The 22,312-nt window shown below is 34.0% G+C and overlaps 1 protein-coding gene across 1 annotated transcript; it reads left to right on the forward strand.

The window, feature by feature from the left end:
• The first annotated feature begins 1,407 nt into the window (after window positions 1-1,407).
• On the forward strand, window positions 1,408-21,431 carry LOC142349645 (MFS-type transporter SLC18B1-like). Its single transcript, XM_075401357.1, has 6 exons — window positions 1,408-1,490; window positions 2,806-3,061; window positions 5,757-5,849; window positions 7,995-8,133; window positions 12,562-12,729; window positions 21,126-21,431. The coding sequence occupies exons 1-6, from the start codon at window positions 1,419-1,421 to the stop codon at window positions 21,256-21,258; spliced, it is 861 nt and encodes a 286-aa protein (XP_075257472.1). The 5' UTR covers window positions 1,408-1,418; the 3' UTR covers window positions 21,259-21,431.
• The last annotated feature ends 881 nt before the right edge of the window (window positions 21,432-22,312 follow it).

Below are 22,312 nucleotides of genomic sequence, written 5' to 3' on the forward strand. Positions count from 1 at the left end.
AGATAACAGATTTTGAGTTGCCCATAGCACTGCTCACAAAAACAATGTCTTTGAAATGGGTCTCAAATAATTACTAATAAAATTTGAGTAGTAACGGATATTAATCGCAATTTCTCACATTATCGGACACATTATAGAAGTAGCAGTAAGCCGACACGAAAGCAAGCCAAAAGTTGTGTCTAAGATTTTTCAGAAAAATACCTTGTTCACCGTTACATGCAGAAGCTGCATGGTTTTTTTTAATTCTCAATGTTTTCCAATGCACCAAGCAACAAATGCACCAAATGCAACAAATGTAATAGAGCTATCATCGGAAATTTTCAGCTTACTTGACATGTTTTTTTTTTCAAAATTTGACCTGTTTTTCTATCGGTTTGCTGGCCCGCCTCCAATTTTAATTTACGTTCTTATCCACAAACACGACGTAATTTTCGAAATTTGATTGGACATGCGATCATTTTCAATCTTTCAGAACCAATTCAACTATTTGAAAACTGAACGTTGTAACTTTTAATTGCCATGCCTATCCAGTTGAACGGATTTTTCTTGTTTATTTCATCAATTGTATTAAATAAGAAAAGTCATTACAAAAAAATGCCATAAAGGTCAATTTAGTCAAATTAACAATGATAATAAGAACGATATTATCCATCACCGGAACCCTGTGTTTGTTCCTTTCAACAGGCGTGGGTCAGATGATTGGACCGTCTCTTGGAAGTGCCCTCTACTCATTGGGGGGATACTCTTTGCCATTTTTCGTCTCTGGATTAGTGGAGCTTTTCTTCTTTTTCCTCACTTGCCCCCTTTTGCCCAACACGGTCATGAATGTGGTCCAGACCCCGGACAAATTGCAGTCCAAAACTTTGGGCACTATCGAAGAAAGTGGGAGTGGATCTGAGACGCTAGACAAGTCAACGCAAGAATTGTTGCCGAGATCAAATCGAAATGAGAATGATGGTGTAAAACATGAAGAGGAAGACGAAGAACAAGGATAGGAAACTTTTCCTTAGTATGTTTTTGGGATATCTGAATTTAGATTTGTTTGAACCTCCCCCCCCCCCTGCTGTTTCAATATCCCCCCCCCCCCCACCACTGTTTCAATAAATAAACTATAAGTTGTTATAAGGCACTTTTCTATGTGAGAAATATCACGTGCGGTGGTGGGCGTAAAAATTATATGCCTATTTGAGCGGCGGAAACAGGATAGATAATTTTTGGCGGAAGTTTGAGCTCTTATATCCTCTATTAGAATAATAATCCTCAATAATAATCCACACTATATATTAGTTACTGTTATTGAGTGTATCAAATCTAGCCACTCTAAATTGGCCATGAATAATGGGAAAATGGGGAATGGTATGATTATTGTTTGTTCGAAAGGGAAAAGTTCCCTTTCCGATTAAGGATTCATATATCTGATGACGCGGCCTCTCATGATTGGCTCAATGCTTCCACTAATTGTCATGTCAAGCAGCATTGGTTTCATAGAGGTCACCTCACAAGCAATCAATTAAAAAATTCGTTAACAATTAGTTTAACCATTTTTTTTTGTTCGCAATAATCATTTAACTCCACTTACGAGCGAGTAAAACCCTAGTCTAGATCTAGAAATTATGAAAAGACCTAATAATTCCAGGGGGTAAATATTGAATGAAATTACACGGTCGAGGACTCTTGTTAAAGTTGAGGCTAATTCTTTTCATAATTCCTGCCAATTCTTTCCTTGGTTCGAGTAAAAATCTTTTTATTGATATTTTGGGTCAAGCAGGGTCTTTTCATAGTAATCTTGAGTCGAGTAAAAGTCTTTCCATAAGTCTCTTGCTTCATAAGTTTTATTAGCAACTTCAGAATCTTTTTTGAAAAATTCTGCTGCTGTACATACAGAAGCAGCAGCGGTGAAAGACTAAATAGCATAGCATCAGAGCAATCCAATTTAAAAAACAATTAAAAAAACAGCCACAAGACTTGAATTTTTGCTATTTTTAAGTTAAAGCAGTTATCGCAGCTGGATTATATTGCCACAATAGTTGATTGAATGAAACTAGATAGTTTAATTGTGGTGATTTTCCTCCCATTGGTCATGCTGTAATGTGACCCTATTCATTTTACTTCCTTACAAATTTAAAAATTAGTCTGTAGATTTTAGATATATTGTTGGTTCTTCTAAATTGAAAACGGTGAAGGGGAATGCATTCTGACTTCGTTATAAGAAATAGTTAGCAATGAAATTTCACGTAAAATTTATTTTGTTTAATGGCGCGTTTTATTGTTCAGGCAATATTAAAACTATACAGCCTAGTTTGGAATGGCAAAAAGAAATTTTTATAAGATTTTTGATTCAAATTTACAAAAAAGTTACTAAAAATCCAATATATATGAATTTTCAAAATTATGACAACAAATATGCTACCAAGTTTTACGAAGATTTTTTCAAAAGCTATCAAGAAATTTTCCTGGTTTTACTTGATAAGATCTTATCAATATTTACCGAGAAAAGTTGGTTTTTCAATAATTTTTTGATAAAATGTTTAAAGTTTTGAGTGAAATGTCAAGATCATGCATGTGTTATCAAGTTGTATAAAGTTTCAATTCACTGGGAGGACGTACCTCGGGATAAAAGAACACGGTGCAATTTGATATCTGCTTTTTTCAGATAAATTGAACAACTTTTGTCCCTAGCACTTGATAGGAAACTATCACAACCAAACGTGAGATCAAGTTAACCGTTCATGAATTTAAAAGCAATTTATTTCTGGAAATTTGAGTTTTAACTTCATTACTAACTGATTGCTTGCAATTGATGAGGTGGCCGTATCCCCGTACCTTAAAATTTATTTTGGAATCAACGGAGACACATCTGGGTATTATTTTCTCCTTCTCTCTTCAATGTATGCTATTGGATCCCCATTTTTTGGAGCCCTTGTTGACAGAGGTCACGGGGGGAAGATATACTCGTATTCTCCCATCTTTGCCAGCTTTGGATTCTTCTTAATGTTTCTTCCGCTAGTATGGAAACGAGTTGAATCGCCATTTTGGTTACTCGGCTTACTTGGTGTTCAGGGTACAAATCTTGTTCTTGTGAAATTTAGGTAGAAATTGAAGAAAACAGTGCAAAGAAAAAAATGAAAGCAACTGTGGTAGCGTCGCGCTTTCTCTAGATAAAACTTTTCCAAACAATTTTCGCGAAGTTTTTTCACTACCGGAGCTTTGCATATTACCTAGCAACAAATAGCAGCGTTTAAATAATGTTATTTGTTTTTGCGAGCAGTATCCAAAATCGAACTTATTTTTATCCCACATCAATTATGGCTTGAATTTTGTACATTTCAGAACGTGAAAAACTTATACCTAGTGTTTACGCTTTTAACTTGCAGGTCCCCTCAAAACTTAACCTGGATTTAGTTTCCCGGAAATCGTGCTAACCAAAAATGTTAAGCATAAATCAAAAAGTGGAGAAAATATTTGTTCTCCACCTTTATTTCGGTCTTTTTTGGAAACAAAATAACGGTGAAAAGCTACCCAGGTTGAGGTCCCAGACGGAATCAAGTATGTTCAAACCAAAGGTAAACACACGAGTTTGTCAGCAGCGTGCGTTAAAAATTACATAGTCTGCAAAGATCGAAAAACGAAAGGAAGTCTGAACATGAACGTATGTAAGTCTAGGACACTAACGCACTATTTTTTCAGTTTTGTTTTATAAAATAAGATCTAAAAGATGAGCTATAGCATTCTTACCTCAACGTACTAACTCAAGTGGCAGCCTTCAATGCTCAAAGCCGAAAAACACTTGAGTTCAAAATAAATAGCAAAATGTGGAATGCGAAAAGAATTGCAATCAGTCTTTTGCATTGTTTTTTAAGCTTTTACTTCATTTGCCGAGGTAAAAAAACATATTCATGTCTTTCAACCTAAAGGATGGAAAAGTCCAGAGTATATGATATTTACCCAAAAAAGTGTTTTGCGATTTTTAGAAGTTCAGACAATGTTATTCAAAACTTTACTAAACAGATAATGATTTTGAGGAAGTACATACAAATGGAATAAATTATGCTAATATCAAGTATTCAAGTTATATGCAGTTGCGGGTTCTCTAACTCTGAACGCATGAAAGTCTGTGCATGAACGCACAAAATTCTGAACATGAAAGCACAAAAATTTTTGTGATGGCACGAAATTCTGATGAACGCACTAAAGTCTTAATGTGATAGCACAGAAGTCTGCGGAAAGCATAAAAGTTTGATGAATGCACAAAAATGTGAATATTAGCGCACAAAAATCTGCTGAACGCACGAAAATCTGGAGATGAAAGCACCAAAGTCTGGAGAACGCAGAGAAATCTGTTGAATGCAAGAAAGTCTGATGAACGCACGAATGTCTCAACATAAACGCACAAAAATTTGGTGAACAGATGAAATTCCTAACAAAAGCGCACAAAAGTCTGGTGAACACAGTATGATCTGGATATGAACGCACGAACGTTAATAAGCTGCGCCCATGATTTCAATCAAAAAGTTTTTTTTTCTACCAAATAAATCAATTCAGCGCTTTTTAATGTATATTTCGATATCGTTCTCTTGTTCTCGTTTCTATTCATTATTGGGTAAAGATTCAATGTACAAAACGTTAGCACGTTTGCACGTTCTAAAGTACAGACTAGAAAGTATATCTTAAAATGCTTCTCGTCTTTTAACTGTATATTTGATCAGGTCAATCTGAACTACTCTTTTAGTAGATTAAATACACTAATAATTTTTTTGGTAGACGTGCAAGTCTCTAAGCATCAATGTAACAATCATTTTTAAAGCATAAAAGATTTTTAAGCAACAATATAACAATCCTGAAGAAAACTTTTTGAATCGTCCTAGAAGAAAGATCCCTCGTTCTAGATCCCTCCTAGATCTCTCGTTCTTGTAGTATATATTTATAAAAACACTTTTTTCTACATTACTTCAAACAGTTTTATTCTTGTTATATCTTTTGACCATATCATAGCCGCCCATTCGAACTGATATGAAGTTGTGACAACCGAATATGTAATCCCACTCAATGAATAAATCTTTTTTCTCAATGATATTGCATTACAGAATTTCATTCTCACCTCATAAGCAAAAACATCGCAATTACGTTTAGATCTATCAACCAATAGGAGCGGACATCAAAATTTAATAAAAGCTGATTTCCCAGTTGCATAAAAATAGAAAACTGAACTAATATAATATAATGTCTTCTTGTTTTTTTGTGTGTTTGTTGCTGCTTTTTTAGCAGGTGAAACTTCATTTAATTGCGTCCACGTGAACCTATTTTCGGGTAGGAGGTTAAAAAATAATTTTTGAAAGAAATGCTTGGGCCGAACCTCGTTTGTTAGAAAATTAGCCGTTCAATTATCTAAGAGAAATTAAAGAAATTGAAACTGTCTGAAAGTGAATAAGGTGACGTGACGTAGGGGTTGGCATTTGAATAATCCCAATACGACTATGAAAATGTTAGCCTCTATGCAGGATTTTCCAAAATGTACCTCTAAGAACAAATTAAAATTATGAATTTCTTGTCCTACTTAAAAAGCAAAGAAAAACTGTAAAAACTGATTTATGTGTGCCATGATGTTTTTTTATTCCTTTTTTTCTTTTCTCTCGGAATAGAGTTTCTATCATAGGGCATATACATTTTAAATTTGAAACATTGAAGTTTGCAGAAATGGCAATACATGCCAAGAATCAAAATGAGAACAAGATCAAAAAAAGAACAAAATTCAAAAGGTCTGACTGGTGGAGCGAGTTTTGTGACTGGCCAATTGGTGTTCGAAAGAATGGCATATGTTATGGGCTATGACGACAACAACAAAATTAAAGGTGCTGTCTAAAGAAACAACTTACATTTTTCAACCACTTATTTAGTTAATCTGTCAGAAAAATTTTGTAGCAGTTTGTATGTCAAAATTATCTAACACTAACAAAAAAGGTTGCGTGCTTTTCAATCCTTATAAATTTCGCCCCTATAATCTCTCTTTAGCCAGTTCTCTCTCAATCCTGATTATTTTGTCTCATATTTAACCCCTATAAAAAGTGGTTCAATTATTATTCAAAGTAAAAGAAACGTAGAGTTTTGGTATAAAAACGCATAGGAATTAATAGTAAAAGCTTAAGATCTGCTCAATTTCACCGGACGATATCCGCTGGAAGCTTGCTGCTTTAAGCCGACTATGTTGGCCCAAATTTACATGAGACTGATACGTAAATAAATATTAATGAATTGAAACGAGTACGAAGGCTGTGTGAATTCATTAAAAGAGAATGTCAAAAACAGGAGCTTGTGGTCGTGCTTAACTTATAATGGCACTTATAACTTAAGTTAAAATAGCTGTCCTACGGACTAAAGTTATCATTATGATAAAGATAATGAAGATTTCGTCAATTGTCCTATAATATTTTTCCTATAATTATTCGACTTCTAACGTAATTATCAGAAAAAAAAGCAAGAGTAATGTTCTAATAAGACAAGATAAACTCATTCAAATGGTTATTTTTACTTTTAAGTAACCCAGAAAATCAGTTTTGTCAACCCCTGTCTCCGAAATTGGATTTAGAGTCTCACTGAGATTCGCCTAAGCTTATTAAGTAGTCAAAAAACACTTATTACACTTTGATTGGTGTAATCCAATGAGAATTATGCTTATCTCAAAAAAGTTTTTTATGGTGTCCACCAAAACGCTTTGGTAAAAAACTTGATTTTAAAACTTCTAAAAATTCGTTTTTAGCTTATAAAACCTGTTAAAAACTTGTACAAAGATCGAGATAATGAGAAAAATGAGGTAAAAAAACTGTTTAAAAATATTCACTTTGAGTAAAGTGAACAAGTTTATGTTGAAAATCTGGAGTCGACTTAATACCGAGGGAAAACTTTTAACCAATTTAAACTAAAAACTCCATAACTGTCGAAATGATTTTTCCCGTAAGTGTTTTCCAGACAAGTTGTTTATTTTGAAACTATAGGTGAACAAGTCCGCACGTGAAATTATGTTTTCCTCTTGTAGTATCTCAAAATGAAACAAGTTTTTTCGGTTTTGGTTTTTTGCTGATTCAAAAGTTCCAAAAATATTTTCTTTTTTCACTTGACATTAAGAATTTAAGTATTATTTCACATGTTTTACTGCACCACACTTAATCGACAACGCAAATGTGCTTTTGGAAACAATGGAATGATATTGTAAAAAAACTGAATTGCTACAAAACGTGAAACAGAACAGGAAACAAGGTAGATCGTTGAAATCTTTTGCAATTTTAGACAAATGAAGGGTTTCTAAAGCCGTATTATTTTTATCTGAAATTATCGGATTAATTTGCTCAAAATTGAATTAAAATATCTTCAATGTAATCGTTATTTTTTGGGTCAACCTTATATTAACTAAAATGCACTCAATTTTATTGCATTTTTTTCGTGAATTAAACTCTTGTCAAGAGGCATCAATCGAAGTGTGCTGCTCAATTTAATTTACTATTATACACAGCCTTCAATATTATGTAATAAATGCGCTGATTTTTCCGAAAATTCCGGCCTAAAACTTAATTAAAATGCGCTGAAAAGCACTCAAAGGTCTTAAAACTATGAGGAAAATGCGCTGAAAACGGCGCGTTTAGCTCTTTTTCTCGACTTGTAATCGAACTACACTCTCCGGGGTAGCAGCCATCTCGTATTCCACTAAATCCCTTATGCTTTCAGTTTTAGCATCTAATTGGGTTGAATATTAAAGAAGCATTTTCTAAGAAATGCGCTGAAAAGCACTGAAATCTTCTGTAAAAATTCTGTGAAAGTTAGTCGCATTTATCCCACTATTCCAGCGTTTTTCAGCGTAGTTCATCTAATTCAGAGCACTGCTTTCAAAAAGTCATCACATTTAGCTCTTTGCTTACAAAAAAAATGTGCTATCCCCTCGACCCCAGACTCAAATTAAAATTTGTTTTCATAATTTCTGGTTGAAAAAATGTTTTTTACGGCAGTAATGACAGTGGCGTTATCTTGTGCCTCTTATTCGATTGGAAGAATTGGAGGCCCAATTTTGACAGGGGGTGTATTTATGGAACACTTTGGATATTACTACAGTTGTCTGCTGCAAGCTGTGTTGCTCCTAATATCGAGGCACCTGGTTCTAATTAGAGGCTAACTCAGATTATCTCATCATAATTTTTGTGTCCAATTTTGTTGTGACCTATATGACGAGTCCAAACAAAGTTGTCCTGCAATACTGTCCAGTAATAGATCGATATCAAATCGGGTATAAAAATGAACAGAAATCGTGTTCAAAGAAGAGCCTGATTTCACTATAGACAAATTGATAAAAAAAACAATAGTATGATATAAAACAAGACGGCGCGAGCGAGTCCGTGCGTAGCACAGAATGTTCAAACAAACCTCTCAAGTTTGCAAAAGCAAATTTTAAATTCTGCTAAAAAAACCGTCGGGAGCATCTAGAAGGCAACTTATTTGCATTGGAGCAAAATACTTATACTGTTTGAAAAAGTACTGTTATTATAAGTTTAGTGGAAATGGAAAAACACGGAAAACTCATACAAACACACACAAACACACACACACACAGCAAACATTACACAAGCAAACGCCATCACACAAATACAAACTCAAACAACAAAAAAGAAATAGTTTTTAAAAAATGTGTATTTGTGAATTGGTCACAACTCAAGGCTCGTCACTGTTCATTTTGGTCTTCTATGCTTTTTTCCAGACAAAAGCTGTCAAATTGGTGAGGCCATTGTATCAGTAACTGTAATTTTGACACTAAACGTTGAAACGTAACATTTTAATGTTTTTAGAACAGTTTTGTCAATTTTTATCATTCATGAGCCCAACAGGACAATTAAAATTTCAAAGTAGCACATAAGTGTTATTAGCAAGGTTTGGAAAATAAGCGTTGCTATTGAAAACATTTGAAGCCGCAAAATCAAGCAAAAGTTAAATCTTATTTCTCATTTTTCTTTCGTCCTGACACTTTTTGCTCTCTGCATCCATGTGTGTCTAACATTTAAATGCACTATCTCTATCACAATAACTATCCTTTTCTCCCTCTCTCAAAATCAATTACCACACATACAAAAACGCACACCCATAATTATACCCACGCAACGGCACACACTCGCAGACACAAACAAAAACCAGCCGCCAAAAAACTTTCGTAAAGTTATGTTTTTGGCATCTACTCCTCACTCAAAACCCGTCACCGTTTTTACATGGCCTTATTCTTTTTGTAGAAAACCTATTTAGGACTCCTGGAAGCAACAATTGTATCGGTAACACTCGAACATGCAGTAAAACCTGATATGAATTTCTTAAAGATAAGGGGACATTGAATTTCTAAAAACATTCAGGATTTGTTATTTTGTTATGAGCAAGATTTCAAAACATACCCACTTGGCACTGGACATTTTTAAATCCGTAGTTTATTAGCACATTTGACGTAATGTTTAATAATTAATTACTGATTTCTGCCAGTTTTTGCTCTCTGCCTATATTTGTGTCTAACATTTGAGGGAAACATTTATCTGAAAGTAACTCTGTTCCTTTCTCTTTCTCCCTCTCTCTCTCTCTCTCTCTCTCTCTTTCTCTCTCTCTCTATCTCTCTCTCTCTCTCTCTCTTTTTCTCTATCTATCTTATACACATACGACACAAGTACAATATACGCACAGAGACATGCACTCACAAAAACACAAATACAATCCTCGCCACCCAAAAAAAAGTGGTATTTTCCTTTTTGGCTTTTGATATTTACACAATGTTCGGAACCGCTGAATTATGTTTTGTTTTTTTTGTAAAAAACTAGGTGTGGACTTCTTGGGCATTTGTATTGGCAATTGTAAAATGGACACTAATTTCAGAAATGAGCTTTGTGAAATAATTCGAAATATTTTGTCTTATTTGATTATTCATGAGCATTTTCCGCTCCTTAGCTTTATTTAAAATTTCTGCATACGTTTAAAAAATTTGATATAAAAAAAACCACAGTTTTAATTCTGATTATTTTTGAAACCGCAATGTTAAGCAAAATTTTCTATCTTAAGTTGATTTTCTAACTTTTTGATACTTCTGACAGTTTTTGGTCTCGTTGATTTTCTCGTTGTGCATCTAGTTATTTTTAACATGCATATTTACGTTAAAAATTTCTTTAGAGCCTCTTATTTAAGGACGTTGAGGAACATTGGTTTTCATTAAATTTGATTTTTTGGCCTTTTAGTTCTTTTAATTTAGAATCTTTTAGAAGAAATAGGAAAAATAAATAAATTTATGAGCGCTTTCCTTTTTCTTTCACAAAAAATTTTGTTTTTCTTATGAGGAGTTTCGCAATCAAAAATTGTGAATTGTTTTTAATTCTTTAACATGAAAATCTATAAACTCTCTTACTTTCAATTTCTTCTGTATTTCAAAATACCAGAGAATGTTACTCTAGAACTATCTGCTCTGATATTATTAAACATACAAATATAAAGTCAAAAAAAGATTTCCTTCATTTTTTCAATAATGAATTCGGTTGATTTAGTGTTCGTATGATGATACTGATTTTTTACGGTTCCAAGTCTTGAAAACAGTGAAATGGTTAGCTCTGATTTTCCCGCTTTTAGTTATACTTTTTCAAAGTGATTTTTTCTATTTTGAGAGCTCTAAATTCCGTGAAGACCTCAATTGCCCACAAAAAATGATACAGAGGAAAAAATGCTTGGTACAATATTTTTAACCAGCAGAAAACAGAAAGGCGGATAGAAATGTTTTTAAAAGAAAACTTTGAGAAAAAAACCAAAATTATTCAGTTTTTGGAAAATTTTGGTCGGATAGATTAATTGGTTAATTTTTATGCTTGAAACTGTAAAGCAATTCCAAAAAATCTCCATTTAACCTAACTATATTTACTACAATATTTTTCATTTGTTTCTATTTTTAAATTCCACCCCCCCCCCCCCCCCTTAAAAAGTGCTTTTTTCATTTTGAGAGATCGAAGAATACTTTCATTTTCATTCTGATAATGCTATTTCTTAGCTTAATTGGAGCATTTGAGCCCCAATAGGCAGTCGGGTCTTCAGGTCATTTAGCAGAGCCCATTAAAAATACCAAACAAACTAATGCGGCAATTTTGCTATTAGTACCAGATCAAAAGTGGCAGTTATTTGGCACTTGACCCGGGAGGCAACCTTAACATCGGAACAAATTCTCATAGAATTTACTCGGATTGGAAAAATCAAAACAACCTAGGAAGAGTGAAGATAAGAAAACTATCAGAAATCTCAAAATCAGTACCCCTGGTGTCTTTTTGCAAAATTTTTTTTCTGCTGACACGAAAAGCAGATAAGAATCTAAGCAGTAGGACATAAATTTTACTTAAAGTTTGTTTTTTTGTGTGTGAGAAAACAGTTATAAATCATAAAAACTGTAGTTGACCTTATCGCTGATTATCTTCTAATGCTGCTCTTTTTTGATGAAGTACTAGCTTTTGGATTCTATTTTTTACTTCAACTAGAGTTTTCTGAAACTGACACGAGCAATGTGTATACAAATGAATCCCTTGAAATCTTGCAACCGTCACCAAATCCTTTTTTTGTTGTTTTCGGGTGTCTGTTTCTATCCCCAGCTAATCAGCCTTCTGAGAATTTGAAAATCTTCGGTGTTACTAGCCCCTTAAAGTAAATACCTAGCACAAATAATGGCACAAATTGTCAATTCTAGTTGGCTCTTTTACTTATGGTGGAAAAGAACCATTATTGTCACATAGGTCATAATGTATATTAGCCGTAGAAACTAATTTTTCGGTCATATTCTATTGAGGAGAATGATAAGTGGAACCAATCGTTTTAAAATTTGTACCCAAGTCGACCGGAGTTGAAGCCCCCCCTCCTAACTTAAGTCCAGACACTCCTAACATAAGTCCAGACAACTGGCTGGCAGGGGAGGGTAAATGCCGGCCTATTTATAAATGGTCAATCTAGAATTTTGTTGTATTGAAATTTTCTGGACTTATATTTCGCAGATCTGAATGGATTTCTGCCAGCTCTCATCATAAGTCAAGCAATTGTATGGACATAGGTCTGGGACGTCTGATCATAATATGAAGATTTTCTGAACATAATACTGCAAATCCTAACCATAAGTTTGGGAGGTCTGATCATAAGTCACGCGGTATTCTAGAATTTGACCCATAAAGAGACCATGTTCGGCCATAAATTCCTATGAAAATACTTTTTCTCGACCCATGAAAACACTTTTTCTGGACCTTAACTAAAAAGCCCTACTGTGTAATTTATTTCGTCAATATTGATCCCCCCCCCAATTTGTGTCTTTCCATAAGTATAGGTCTGGACTAGGGTAGATACTATAACGCGATCGGATAGTTGGTCGGAAGATTGTCGGTCAAGCGGAAAGTCGAGGTCTCATACCGTGCGTACATTTCCAGACATATTTGTTCATTTTGCGCCGCACAGCCAACTTTTGGCCTGAGACTTCACACTGGAAAAATTCTGAAATAAGTTAAATTGTTGAGACGATTAAGGAACCAGGTGTTCTGGTAGTGTCGTGGGTCTGATGGTGTGTTGGAGACACGGGTTACTTGGGAAAATCTACTACATGATGGATGAATGTGGAACAGATGTGAAGATGCCCCCACATTGTGCCCCCTCGTTGTACCACAGTTTGTCTCTCTCCTCAACTGGGACCCTCAGGAACCGAAGTGGATCTGTGTTAGTACATTGAGTATAAATTAATTGGCTTGGATGAAGTTACTGAGCTTTAACCGAGAACCGCGTAAAGTTTTGAGATATCAGCCAGAATTTTTATGTGCTAATAAAACACTCATGTGCACATTTTAAAATGCCGAAAGTCTGCAGTGCCAAAAGTCAAAATGCCAGAAGTTTCTACTGAGCCAGAAGTTGAATTTCGTTGACTTTCGTCATTTTAAAACGTGCGCGTTTCGTGTTTTAAGCATGGTTACGTGACTCTGTAGAAGTCACTTCGAAATTCTGACTTAATATCTTGAAATGCTTCGCGGTTCTCGATAAACGCCAGAAGTTCTCAGTGACTTCAAGCAGAGTCACTTAACCATTACTTAGCAGATTCACGTGACCTTACTTGAAACACAAAGGGGCAAGATCGAAATGGGGAACAGTATGTAGGAAAATCTGGCATTGCATAATCCGGCTCTGCACAGATTTCAAAATGCAAAACTTGCACGTGCATGTTTCAGGTTATTACTGTTTACTCATACCAACACAATCATTTTGTACTCAACTACGTAGTTGAAATAACCGTGTTTAGAAATTGTTGTTTTTAAACGTTAGACAATTGTCGATAAATTCGGTTTTAGTCAGATGAAAACGACGAAAACCCTCACGTTTCTTTGGTATCGTGGGTATTTTCGGTTTTTATGTAAGTAATCGTCGGTATGTTTCGTTTTAAACGTAGGAAATATTTGCTGTGGCAAGTTGTAAACGTAAGAAATCGGCAGTATGTTCGATATCTTAGATAGGGCATTTTCCGTTTTCCAAAACAAATAATTCTCGGTATTTTCTCTTTCCTAGGTTTGGTTCTAAAAGTAAAAAACCATCGGCATGGTCAGTTTCAAAGAATTGGAAAAACATAAGAAAATGAGTTATGTACTTGACTTCTTATATGCGTATTAAAACAAAGTGACTCTGATTTATTTTTTTTTAGTGTTTAGTTTTTATTTTGGAAAACCGGCAAAAATTCAAATTTGTTCAACTAGTTATATAAATGAGCTAAAGAAGAAAGTCATTAAATTTACGTTTTTTGAGTAAATTGCCCCCAAGGTACATTTTAAACTCCTGTGATCAGACTGTTATCATAACAATTGACTCCATTATTTGCTCACCAACTTGAGCTCGATCCTTCATGGAGCAATTTTGTTTATTCTCCTATCATGTTGACTTCCTTATTACTTTCTCATCTTTAACTTCGTTGATCTGAGTACTATCTGCGTCTCTCAACTTTTAAAAATTGTATCAAACTTTCGAGAAATTCTGTAGCTTGAGTATTCTTTTCAATTTTTCTAAATGTTAAAAAAAACGAACACTGTATTTCTCCTAATATCTGTAAATGTTTCAGTCATAGTAAAATTTACAGAGATAGGCAGTGTAAAATATTGATAATTACAAAAGAGAAACTAATAATTTATAATAACTAAAATATCGATCCAATAGAGAATACACTTGTATTGGAGGGGAGGGACGACAGTAACATAAATTTAATGCAAAACAGAAAGAAATTTAATTGAATTTAAAACGTTTCCAAGTAATTGATCCATGTTGGGTTTTATTTGGGTCCTTCTTGTATTCATTAAGAAAAAACAGCTTATATTTCACCTTGCAAGACTGTATGACATTGACAAATAATTTCTTGGGAAAGAATTGTGCTGTAGAATACCTCTTTAAATAATACTTTTCATGCAAATTGCATTTTGAAGTTGTCTGGGTAAAAATTTTTTGAGTTCGCTTGTGTATATAAAAACTTGCGGTTGGTAATTTCAAAGCTGAGCTTGAGAAAGCAGGCTTCTCTTTATTCATGATACTATGGCAGTAAGTGGCAGCCCTGTAATCAAAAAGCAAAGAAATAGGTAGTATACCAAGGTTCATTTTAAGATCTGAGGATGAGTCAAATTTCTGTCTGTGAAAACAAGCTTTGATGGCCCAATTTAACTGCTTTTCTCATGTCGTTATAAGATTTTGATTGATGGTTGCAAGTAAAACAGAAGAATATTGAACATGACTGAGAACAAAAGCGTTCAAAATAATTTTTTTGTACCCAATGGGTATTATGTTCCTGAGTGCATATATGCATTTAATGCCCTGGGCCATTTTTGACAAAAGAATTCTTACTTGTTTTTGATATTTGAGGTCTTTGTCAATGTTATCACCGAGATATTTGATTTCCGCTTTCGAACTTATTAATTTGTCTCCCACTTTTAATGTCGTTTCGTCATGAGGATTAGAGCTACCAAAAATATTAAACTCTGTTTTATCCGGATTGATCTTGAGGTTATGTAATTTAAAAAATTGTATGCATTTTTCTATGGCCTTCTCAAGCTCGTCTTTGCATTTGAGAAATTCATCATGAGAGCTTAATAGGACTGTGTCATCTGCGTATTGTATTGTTTCACAAGACAAAAAGTTGCTAAGATCGTTAACATATAAATTGAACAAGAGTGGACCTAAGACTGTTCCCTGCGGAACTCCTTGAGCCACTTCAATCCAACCTGATTTATCATTATTGATTATGACTCTTTGTGTTCTGTTTGAAAGATAGCTCGTAATTAGATTGTGAGCTTGTATCTAAAATCCAAGAAAAGACAGCTTTTGAATCATGAGCTTGTGATTAATGGAGTCAAAAGCTTTTGATAGATCTAAAAACGCCGCTGCAGTAATTTTTTTCTCGTTTTTGTTGCATCGTATTTTTTCAGTTAAATAAACGAGAGCATCTGTTGCAGAAAATTTTTTTCTGAAACCAAACTGTGTTTTAGAAAGCAGGGCATTCTTATGAACATATTCATCGATTTGTTGTTTAATAAGAGATTCAAAAACTTTTGCTAATGCTGGTGTTAACGAAATTGGTCGATAGTTTAGAGGATCATCAAGGTCTCCTTTTTTAAAAAGTGGAGTGATGTCGGCTTTTTTGAGTTCAGCAGGGAATGTTTCTGTTTTTATAAATTCATTCAAAAGAAAACAAATAGGCTCAGCTTGTTCACTAGCTGCGTCTCGCAACGCCCATGAGGGAATGGTAGAAGGACCCAAGGGTTTGAATTTTCCAAGAGCAAGAAAAGTTTTAAGACATTCAAACTTAGTAACAAATCTAAAAGAAAAGGTGTTTTTTTGCCTAACCATAGGCAGATCTACAATATATTTCCTACTTTCAAAAAATTCTCCTAATTTGCTGAATTTTAAATTAAGTAAGCTGGCTATTTTAGTTTTTCCTGTAATAATTTTCTTGAAGGTATACCGTAGTTGTCGTTTTCACGGAGTTTCTTACTTCGTTGATCAAATTCCATTTCTTGCGCTCTGAAGTTGAGCTTTCAATTAATTGATTATGAAATTTCTCAAAATCATTTTCATAGCCAGCGCACTCTTCGGCTTTCAATTTGAAAAACTCGTGGAAAGATTCTGAATTGAGGTATTGTTCTCTAATCAAATTTTTTTTACCTGTGTTTTTCGAAATGAACCGTTTGGCAAGGGAAAACTGTGATTTGTTGTTTCTTATAAAAATTGTTTTGATTGGCGCATGAAGGAGTATTTGCTGTTCAAGATTTTGCTCAAATGTACGTAGTATTTCACTTGGAACTGTAGAGCAGTAAAAATTTTCCCAATTTAATTGCTTGATAGAATGTTTAAAATCTTTTGGACTGTAATTCGTTTTATCATAAATTTGTTTTTTAAATACTTTGTTCTTGCTAAGTTTTGTGGCAAGAATGATCAATTGAGCAAAATGATCTGTTTGTATTGGTGAGTCATTATTTCATTATAAAGAAATTTCATTATTTCATTATTTCATTATATATTTCATTAAGATTATTTCTTTATCTTGAAATTTCATTATAAAGAAGGGGCTCGTTTCTGTCAATAATAAAGTAATCTATAAGTGAGTTCGATTCGTCCTTAATTATAGTTGCTTGATGCTTATTAGTCACATTTAGATCATACGGTTGAATGATTGTTTCTAAATTCTGCTTTTCTTTGTTTTCCAAATAATTTATATTATAGCCTCCCATCATAATTATTGTTTTGTTCTCAGTAATTGCTCTATCAATTGATCTAGCAGACTGCTCGAGAAATTCTTTGTAAAGAAGTTTTTTTGGGTTATAAGAAATGTTTATTAGGTAAACTTTTTTGATCTTTGGGCAAGTTATTTCAACCCACAGAGTATCAACCAGAGTACTTTTGAAATCTAGATCAACGCGTAATTTTGGGTTAAGTTTCCAAGGAGCAATTAACAATACACCTCCCCCTTTTGAACTCACCCGATCGTTTCGAAAAACAAGCCGTTTTTTTTGTCCGGGTTTACCAAATCAGTGTCAACCTTTGTATCTAGCCATGTTTCAGATAGACCATAGATGCAGTTAGCGCCAACATCATTCATTAGGCTTTTTAACTGAAGTTGTTTTCGTGTTAGGCTCCGTACATTTAAATGAAGAAATTTCAAGTTGTCTGAATAAGTTTCGCAATCAAGGAATATGTCTTTTATAGGGTTGGTTTCAATATCTCCAGACCTCAAAAAGAGCAGCCAGATACTATTAATGTAAAGCCAAAAATATAAGTTAATTAAGACCAAAGAAAATTTTAGTGATATTAAAGCTTGCTTCTTGCTCCTGGATTTGGTCTCCGACCAAATTCGAGTAGGAACTGCTATTGAGTTAGGTGACGTGGGATAAGAGGAAGTCACTTGAGAACTCAACAACATTAATCCTAAGATTATTAAACATATCTTGTTAGAAAACTTTATTCTTAACAAACAGTTGAGACCCAATTCATTCAGTACAACAGAAAATTACAATTTATTCGACATTTTATGAATTTATTATTACTAATATGGTTGATAACGGTAATGATTATTCAAGTTAAAATTTGGGTTTGCACTTGTATTCGGCCAGTACTGCCCTTGAAATTTTTGAAATCTATTGTTCATTTTATAGCTCCGGTTGGTGAATTTATCAGTATCACATATGCTAGTAGATGTTTGAAGTAAAAACATTAGCAGATGATTTTTAAGGAAAGGAAAGCCATGATTGTAATTCAAATGTACATTGTCATGATACAGGAAATTATAATGGTTGATTTTTGGATTGAAGGAGGGAATTGAGCGTATTAAATCATTCATCTTGAGCAGAACAAAATTTTCAATAAGAGATGCCAATCTTTCTTTAAGTGCAGCATTAACTTCATCAATTAATTTGTCTTTAGATCTATTGTAGTCAGTTTCTTTGAACGGTATTACCTCCATGACTACAAACACATCAGGCTGGAACTTATTTTTACAGGCTTCAATAGCGCTGAACATGTCATCTAAAATCTCATCGCAGCTTTTTTGAAATTTTGAAACAGTATTTGTTCCGTCTTGAAGAATTAGAGTTTTAAGTTTTTTACATTCATATTTTTCCACAATTTTTATTTCCTCTTAGGTGGTTGACCCACGGTAGGCATGGATTGCTTTATCCAGTGGAATTGTTGCATCACTTTCTAGCTTACCAATGATGCTGCTACCCAGAACCAAATTTGATTGTTCTTGTTTGAGGGGGATTAAATCAAAATCTCTGACTTTCTCTGAAAAAACCTGGTTTTTTCGAGATTTTGATTCAGGGTTGGTTGTGCCCTCCCCTTCAGTAGATGAATGTTCCAATGATTTGTCCTGCAATTGTCGCTGATAAGTAACGAGCACATTTTCAATAAATTTTTCCTTTTTTTGTAATCTTTGATGTAAGTCAAGATATAATTTGTAGGAAGTTTCCTTTTTTAGTTGAACCCATTCAGATAGGGATAGTAATGAAGGATCAGTTTGTTCATTTAGATTGAAATGCTCCTGGCTTTGTAGTTGAATGTTATTAGAGTTTGTCATAGACATTGCAATTTCTGTATTTTTGAATGAAAAAGGTCAAGTTTATTTTTGCTGTGTCTGCATAAGTGTAAAATCGATCAATGTTTCAAAAGAAGAAAGGTCAACTGTATTATTTGAAAGTTATTCGCTTGTCTGAAAGTTATTCGCTTGTCTGGAAGTTATTCACTTGTCTGAAAGTTATTCGCTTGTCTGACTGAAAGTTATTCGCTTGTCTGTCTGAAAGTTATTCGCTTGTCTGTCTGAAAGTTATTCGCGTGTCTGTCTGAAAGTTATTCGACTGTCTGTCTGAAAGTTATTCGCCTGTCTGTCTGAAAGTTATTCGCTTGTCTGTCTGAAAGTTATTCGCTTGTCTGACTGAAAGTTATTCGCTTGTCTGACTGAAAGTTATTCGCTTGTCTGATGTTATATATTTACATTAGAAAACGTTTTTATGTAGAATGGTCTGCCTCAAAAATTGCTTTGCTTCAAAAACTGAAAATGTTTCTCATTAGATTCCGGAAATTTTGATTTTAAGGATGGTTGAAACCTTCAGATTGCAACAATTTTTCCACGAAGTAATGATCATAAAAAAAATAAAAACTAATTTGTAACTGATCTTACGAAGTTTAAGAATAAAGAAAGGCGGGTTTTCCTATAAACTAACTTCTTTTTGACATTTTTTTTTCAATTAGAATGCTCCACAGATAACGTCAAGTATTGAAGAGCGGTCCGTGGTTTGAAGTGAAAGGCAATGTAACAATTTCAACTCATCACAGAGTGGTCGTGCTCAATTTTAGAAGCATTACCAAATTAGGAAATCGTGTGTGTTGAACTTTACATGAACATTTCATCATAAAATTCTCAAAATCTCGGCATGAAAAACTCATTTTGTTATCTTTTGCTAATTGGTCTTTATTAGCTAAAGACACCGACCGACCACAGCCAAAGGTCTGAACAAAAAAAACCCCTGCACAAATTTCCACACTCAAAACTGGGATAAGAACATAAACACTTGAACTGTTTCAAGCAAACGAAAAAAGTAGCATAATGTATTCATCAACAGTTAGACAAAAACTAGCACACTCCATTTTTCTCTCGCATAAAAATAAACGATTTGTTTTTATGTGGTGAACAATTAAGCGATTTTTCATGCGAATAAGCTGGCAACAATCAATTTTCAATGATGTCTTCTTAATAATGGAGTTAAATTATACATTTAATATATGTTTTCTATCGTTAGAAAGCATATAAGAAACTTTAACGAGCCCCAAAGTGGACATCCAAGTAGTTGATTATGATTTTTGAAGAGCGGTCCGTGTTTTTTGAAGAGTAAAATGACCTGTTTAAATCAAAATCTCTCTCTACCTGCTGGGTTTTTAGCTGTTGTCATTCATATTCATCATGAAATGAATCCGTTGAATAATTATGAAATAAAAACCAAAAATTTGAGAACTTTTATGAATGCTGGTTGGTCTGGTTTTTTTCTGGAAACCCAAGGAACGTCTTTCAAAACCAGATTTGACTTCTCTTCTGACCTCACCGTTCATGGTCTAAAAATATTGCAGTTTTTCCCAGCAAATTCTTTGTATAGTATGCAAAATTGGCAGTTTTGGACTAATACACTAAGATGAGTGCACACAAAAAGAAAGCTGCAAATGTTGCTCAGAGGAGAAACTTAAAATAGTTATTAAATTTTCAGAACGTTTGTAGCCAATTTTCATTCTTTTGGTCACCTCAAAAACATGCAAGTAGTGTATTTTAAATAGGCCCTGGACAACCCTGTATAATAAAACGCTGGTGCCACAACAGATAAATACTCGTAAAATCGTTAAAAATTGTTAAGCGTTTTTTCTGAGAATATCCATAAATTCTACAAATATCAAGTAAAGTTTCTTGTAAAATAATGTGCTTTTTCTTTTGAAATTTACCAAAAAATTTTGTGAAAATCCGCGAAAAACTGTCTGCACGAAGTTACAAGAACACCCATGTGATTCATATGAAGCGTTTAAAGACCCACCCAAGAAATTCGTGTAATTTTACACACAAAAAAATCACGTATATTGCACTTTTTTCGTTTCACTTTTTTCCAGAAAAATTGCGCGTGGACACAATATATTTTTTTATGTGAACCCACCTTATAAAAAAATAGAGCGTTAGATGAAATAATAATTTCCGGAACTATTCTGTTCGCCCCCCCCCCCCCCCCCCCAATGTTTTTATGACCCCCCGTTAAAAGTTCTATGTTATTATATAGCGCGTTATTACCCGGGTCGAGGTTTTAGGGTATTTTTTTTGTAAGAAAATGCGGTGAATGCAGTGAATTTTTGTACGAAATGCGGTGATTGCGGTGAATGCGGTGAAAATAAATATTTCACCGCATTTCACCGCATTTCTTACAAAAATTCACCGCCAAACCTCGACCCGGGTATGTAAGTAAATAGCACGTGCGTCTGGGGGTCATAAAAAAATATGCTCACTAAGCTGGGGGTGGGGGGTTGGACGAAACAGAATAGATCCTAATTTCCTCATTACTTTTTTTTAGTTTGAGTGGCGGTGGAGGTCGAGATAGTCGAGAATCGAGCAATGTGTTTGTAATTCACTCAGGCAGACACAGTCAATTTGTCTCTATTAGTTACTCACAACGGAGTGCTCTGATCAAACACAGTGTCGGATGAAAACAACATTTTGTTTATCTCCATTCAGCAAAAATGACGCATTTGTGAATTTGTTCAATAATCTGAAGCCACATATTTGGGTTTTACAGAGTTTATAATTGAATTATAAAAATATCTCTATTATAACGCTTTATTTACTTTCTGTACGTCTCATTTAAAGTTTTTTGCCTACATTTTTTTCAAAAAAATATTACGCCAAAATTAGTAAATAGCTTGATAACCAGATTACCGATAACTTATAGTGATCAGTTAAGAATGCAAACCAAGCACTAACTTACAAATTGAATTCTTAGCTAGTCCACAATTCTTAACCCCATCTCTTCTTTTCATTTCCATCTAGGTGACATGCTGTTAACAAATATCGTGAAAATTGATGTCAAATTTGAATAAATCTACTCAACAAAAATGTCTTGTCGGCTTATTGTAAAATCTTTAATAAAATAAGAAATTTGAACGAGAGCGGAAACAAGAGCGAGAGCAGAGCGAGAGAGAGAGAGAGAGAGAGAGAGAGAGAGAGAGAGAGAGAGAGAGAGAGAAAGATACATATACTAGGGTACCAAAAAGCTACTCACACCTGAAGATTTTTTAAAAAAGCAAAACAAACATCAAATAATATGACTTTTTGAGTTCAAATTTGTTCTCTAATAACGCGTCATTACATCTTTAGTTTTTTTAACGTCAAGGAGACGGGAGACCGTTTTTTATAGTTTTATACAGGTTTCTCACGGCATCTGCGTCAGTTTCATTCCAAATTTCATACAGTTTTTGTTCTAAACTTTCCCCAAAAAAACTGTCTGTTCTAATAATCGTTGCTTCAAAATCTCTCATAAATTTTCAATAAAACTCAGATTTGAACTGTATGCTGGCCATTCCAGTACCTTCCACTCATTTTCTTCGAAAAAAAATTGCCAATAATCTTCGTGTTATGCACATGAGCATTATCTTGTTGAAAAATAATGTTCAGGAAATGTATTTTTTCCTTGTAATTTTTCAAAATTTACAAAAAACCGACAGCGTTTAGCTTGTTTGAACACTTATGAAGCAATTTCCGTCC

This window comes from Convolutriloba macropyga, chromosome 11 (assembly GCF_964194025.1).
Source record: "Convolutriloba macropyga chromosome 11, txConMacr16.3, whole genome shotgun sequence".
In the NCBI taxonomy this organism is placed as follows: Eukaryota; Metazoa; Xenacoelomorpha; order Acoela; family Convolutidae; genus Convolutriloba; species Convolutriloba macropyga.

What these genes read in the sequence shown, in the direction of transcription:
- LOC142349645 (XM_075401357.1), top strand. Translation starts at nt 1,419, where the DNA reads ATGACGCGGCCTCTCATGATTGGCTCAATGCTTCCACTAATTGTCATG. An exon ending in CGGCTTACTTGGTGTTCAGG is followed by an intron (nt 3,062 to 5,756) that starts GTACAAATCTTG and finishes AAAATTCAAAAG; the next exon opens with GTCTGACTGGTGGAGCGAGT. An exon ending in AGGAACCGAAGTGGATCTGT is followed by an intron (nt 12,730 to 21,125) that starts GTTAGTACATTG and finishes ACTTTTTTTTAG; the next exon opens with TTTGAGTGGCGGTGGAGGTC.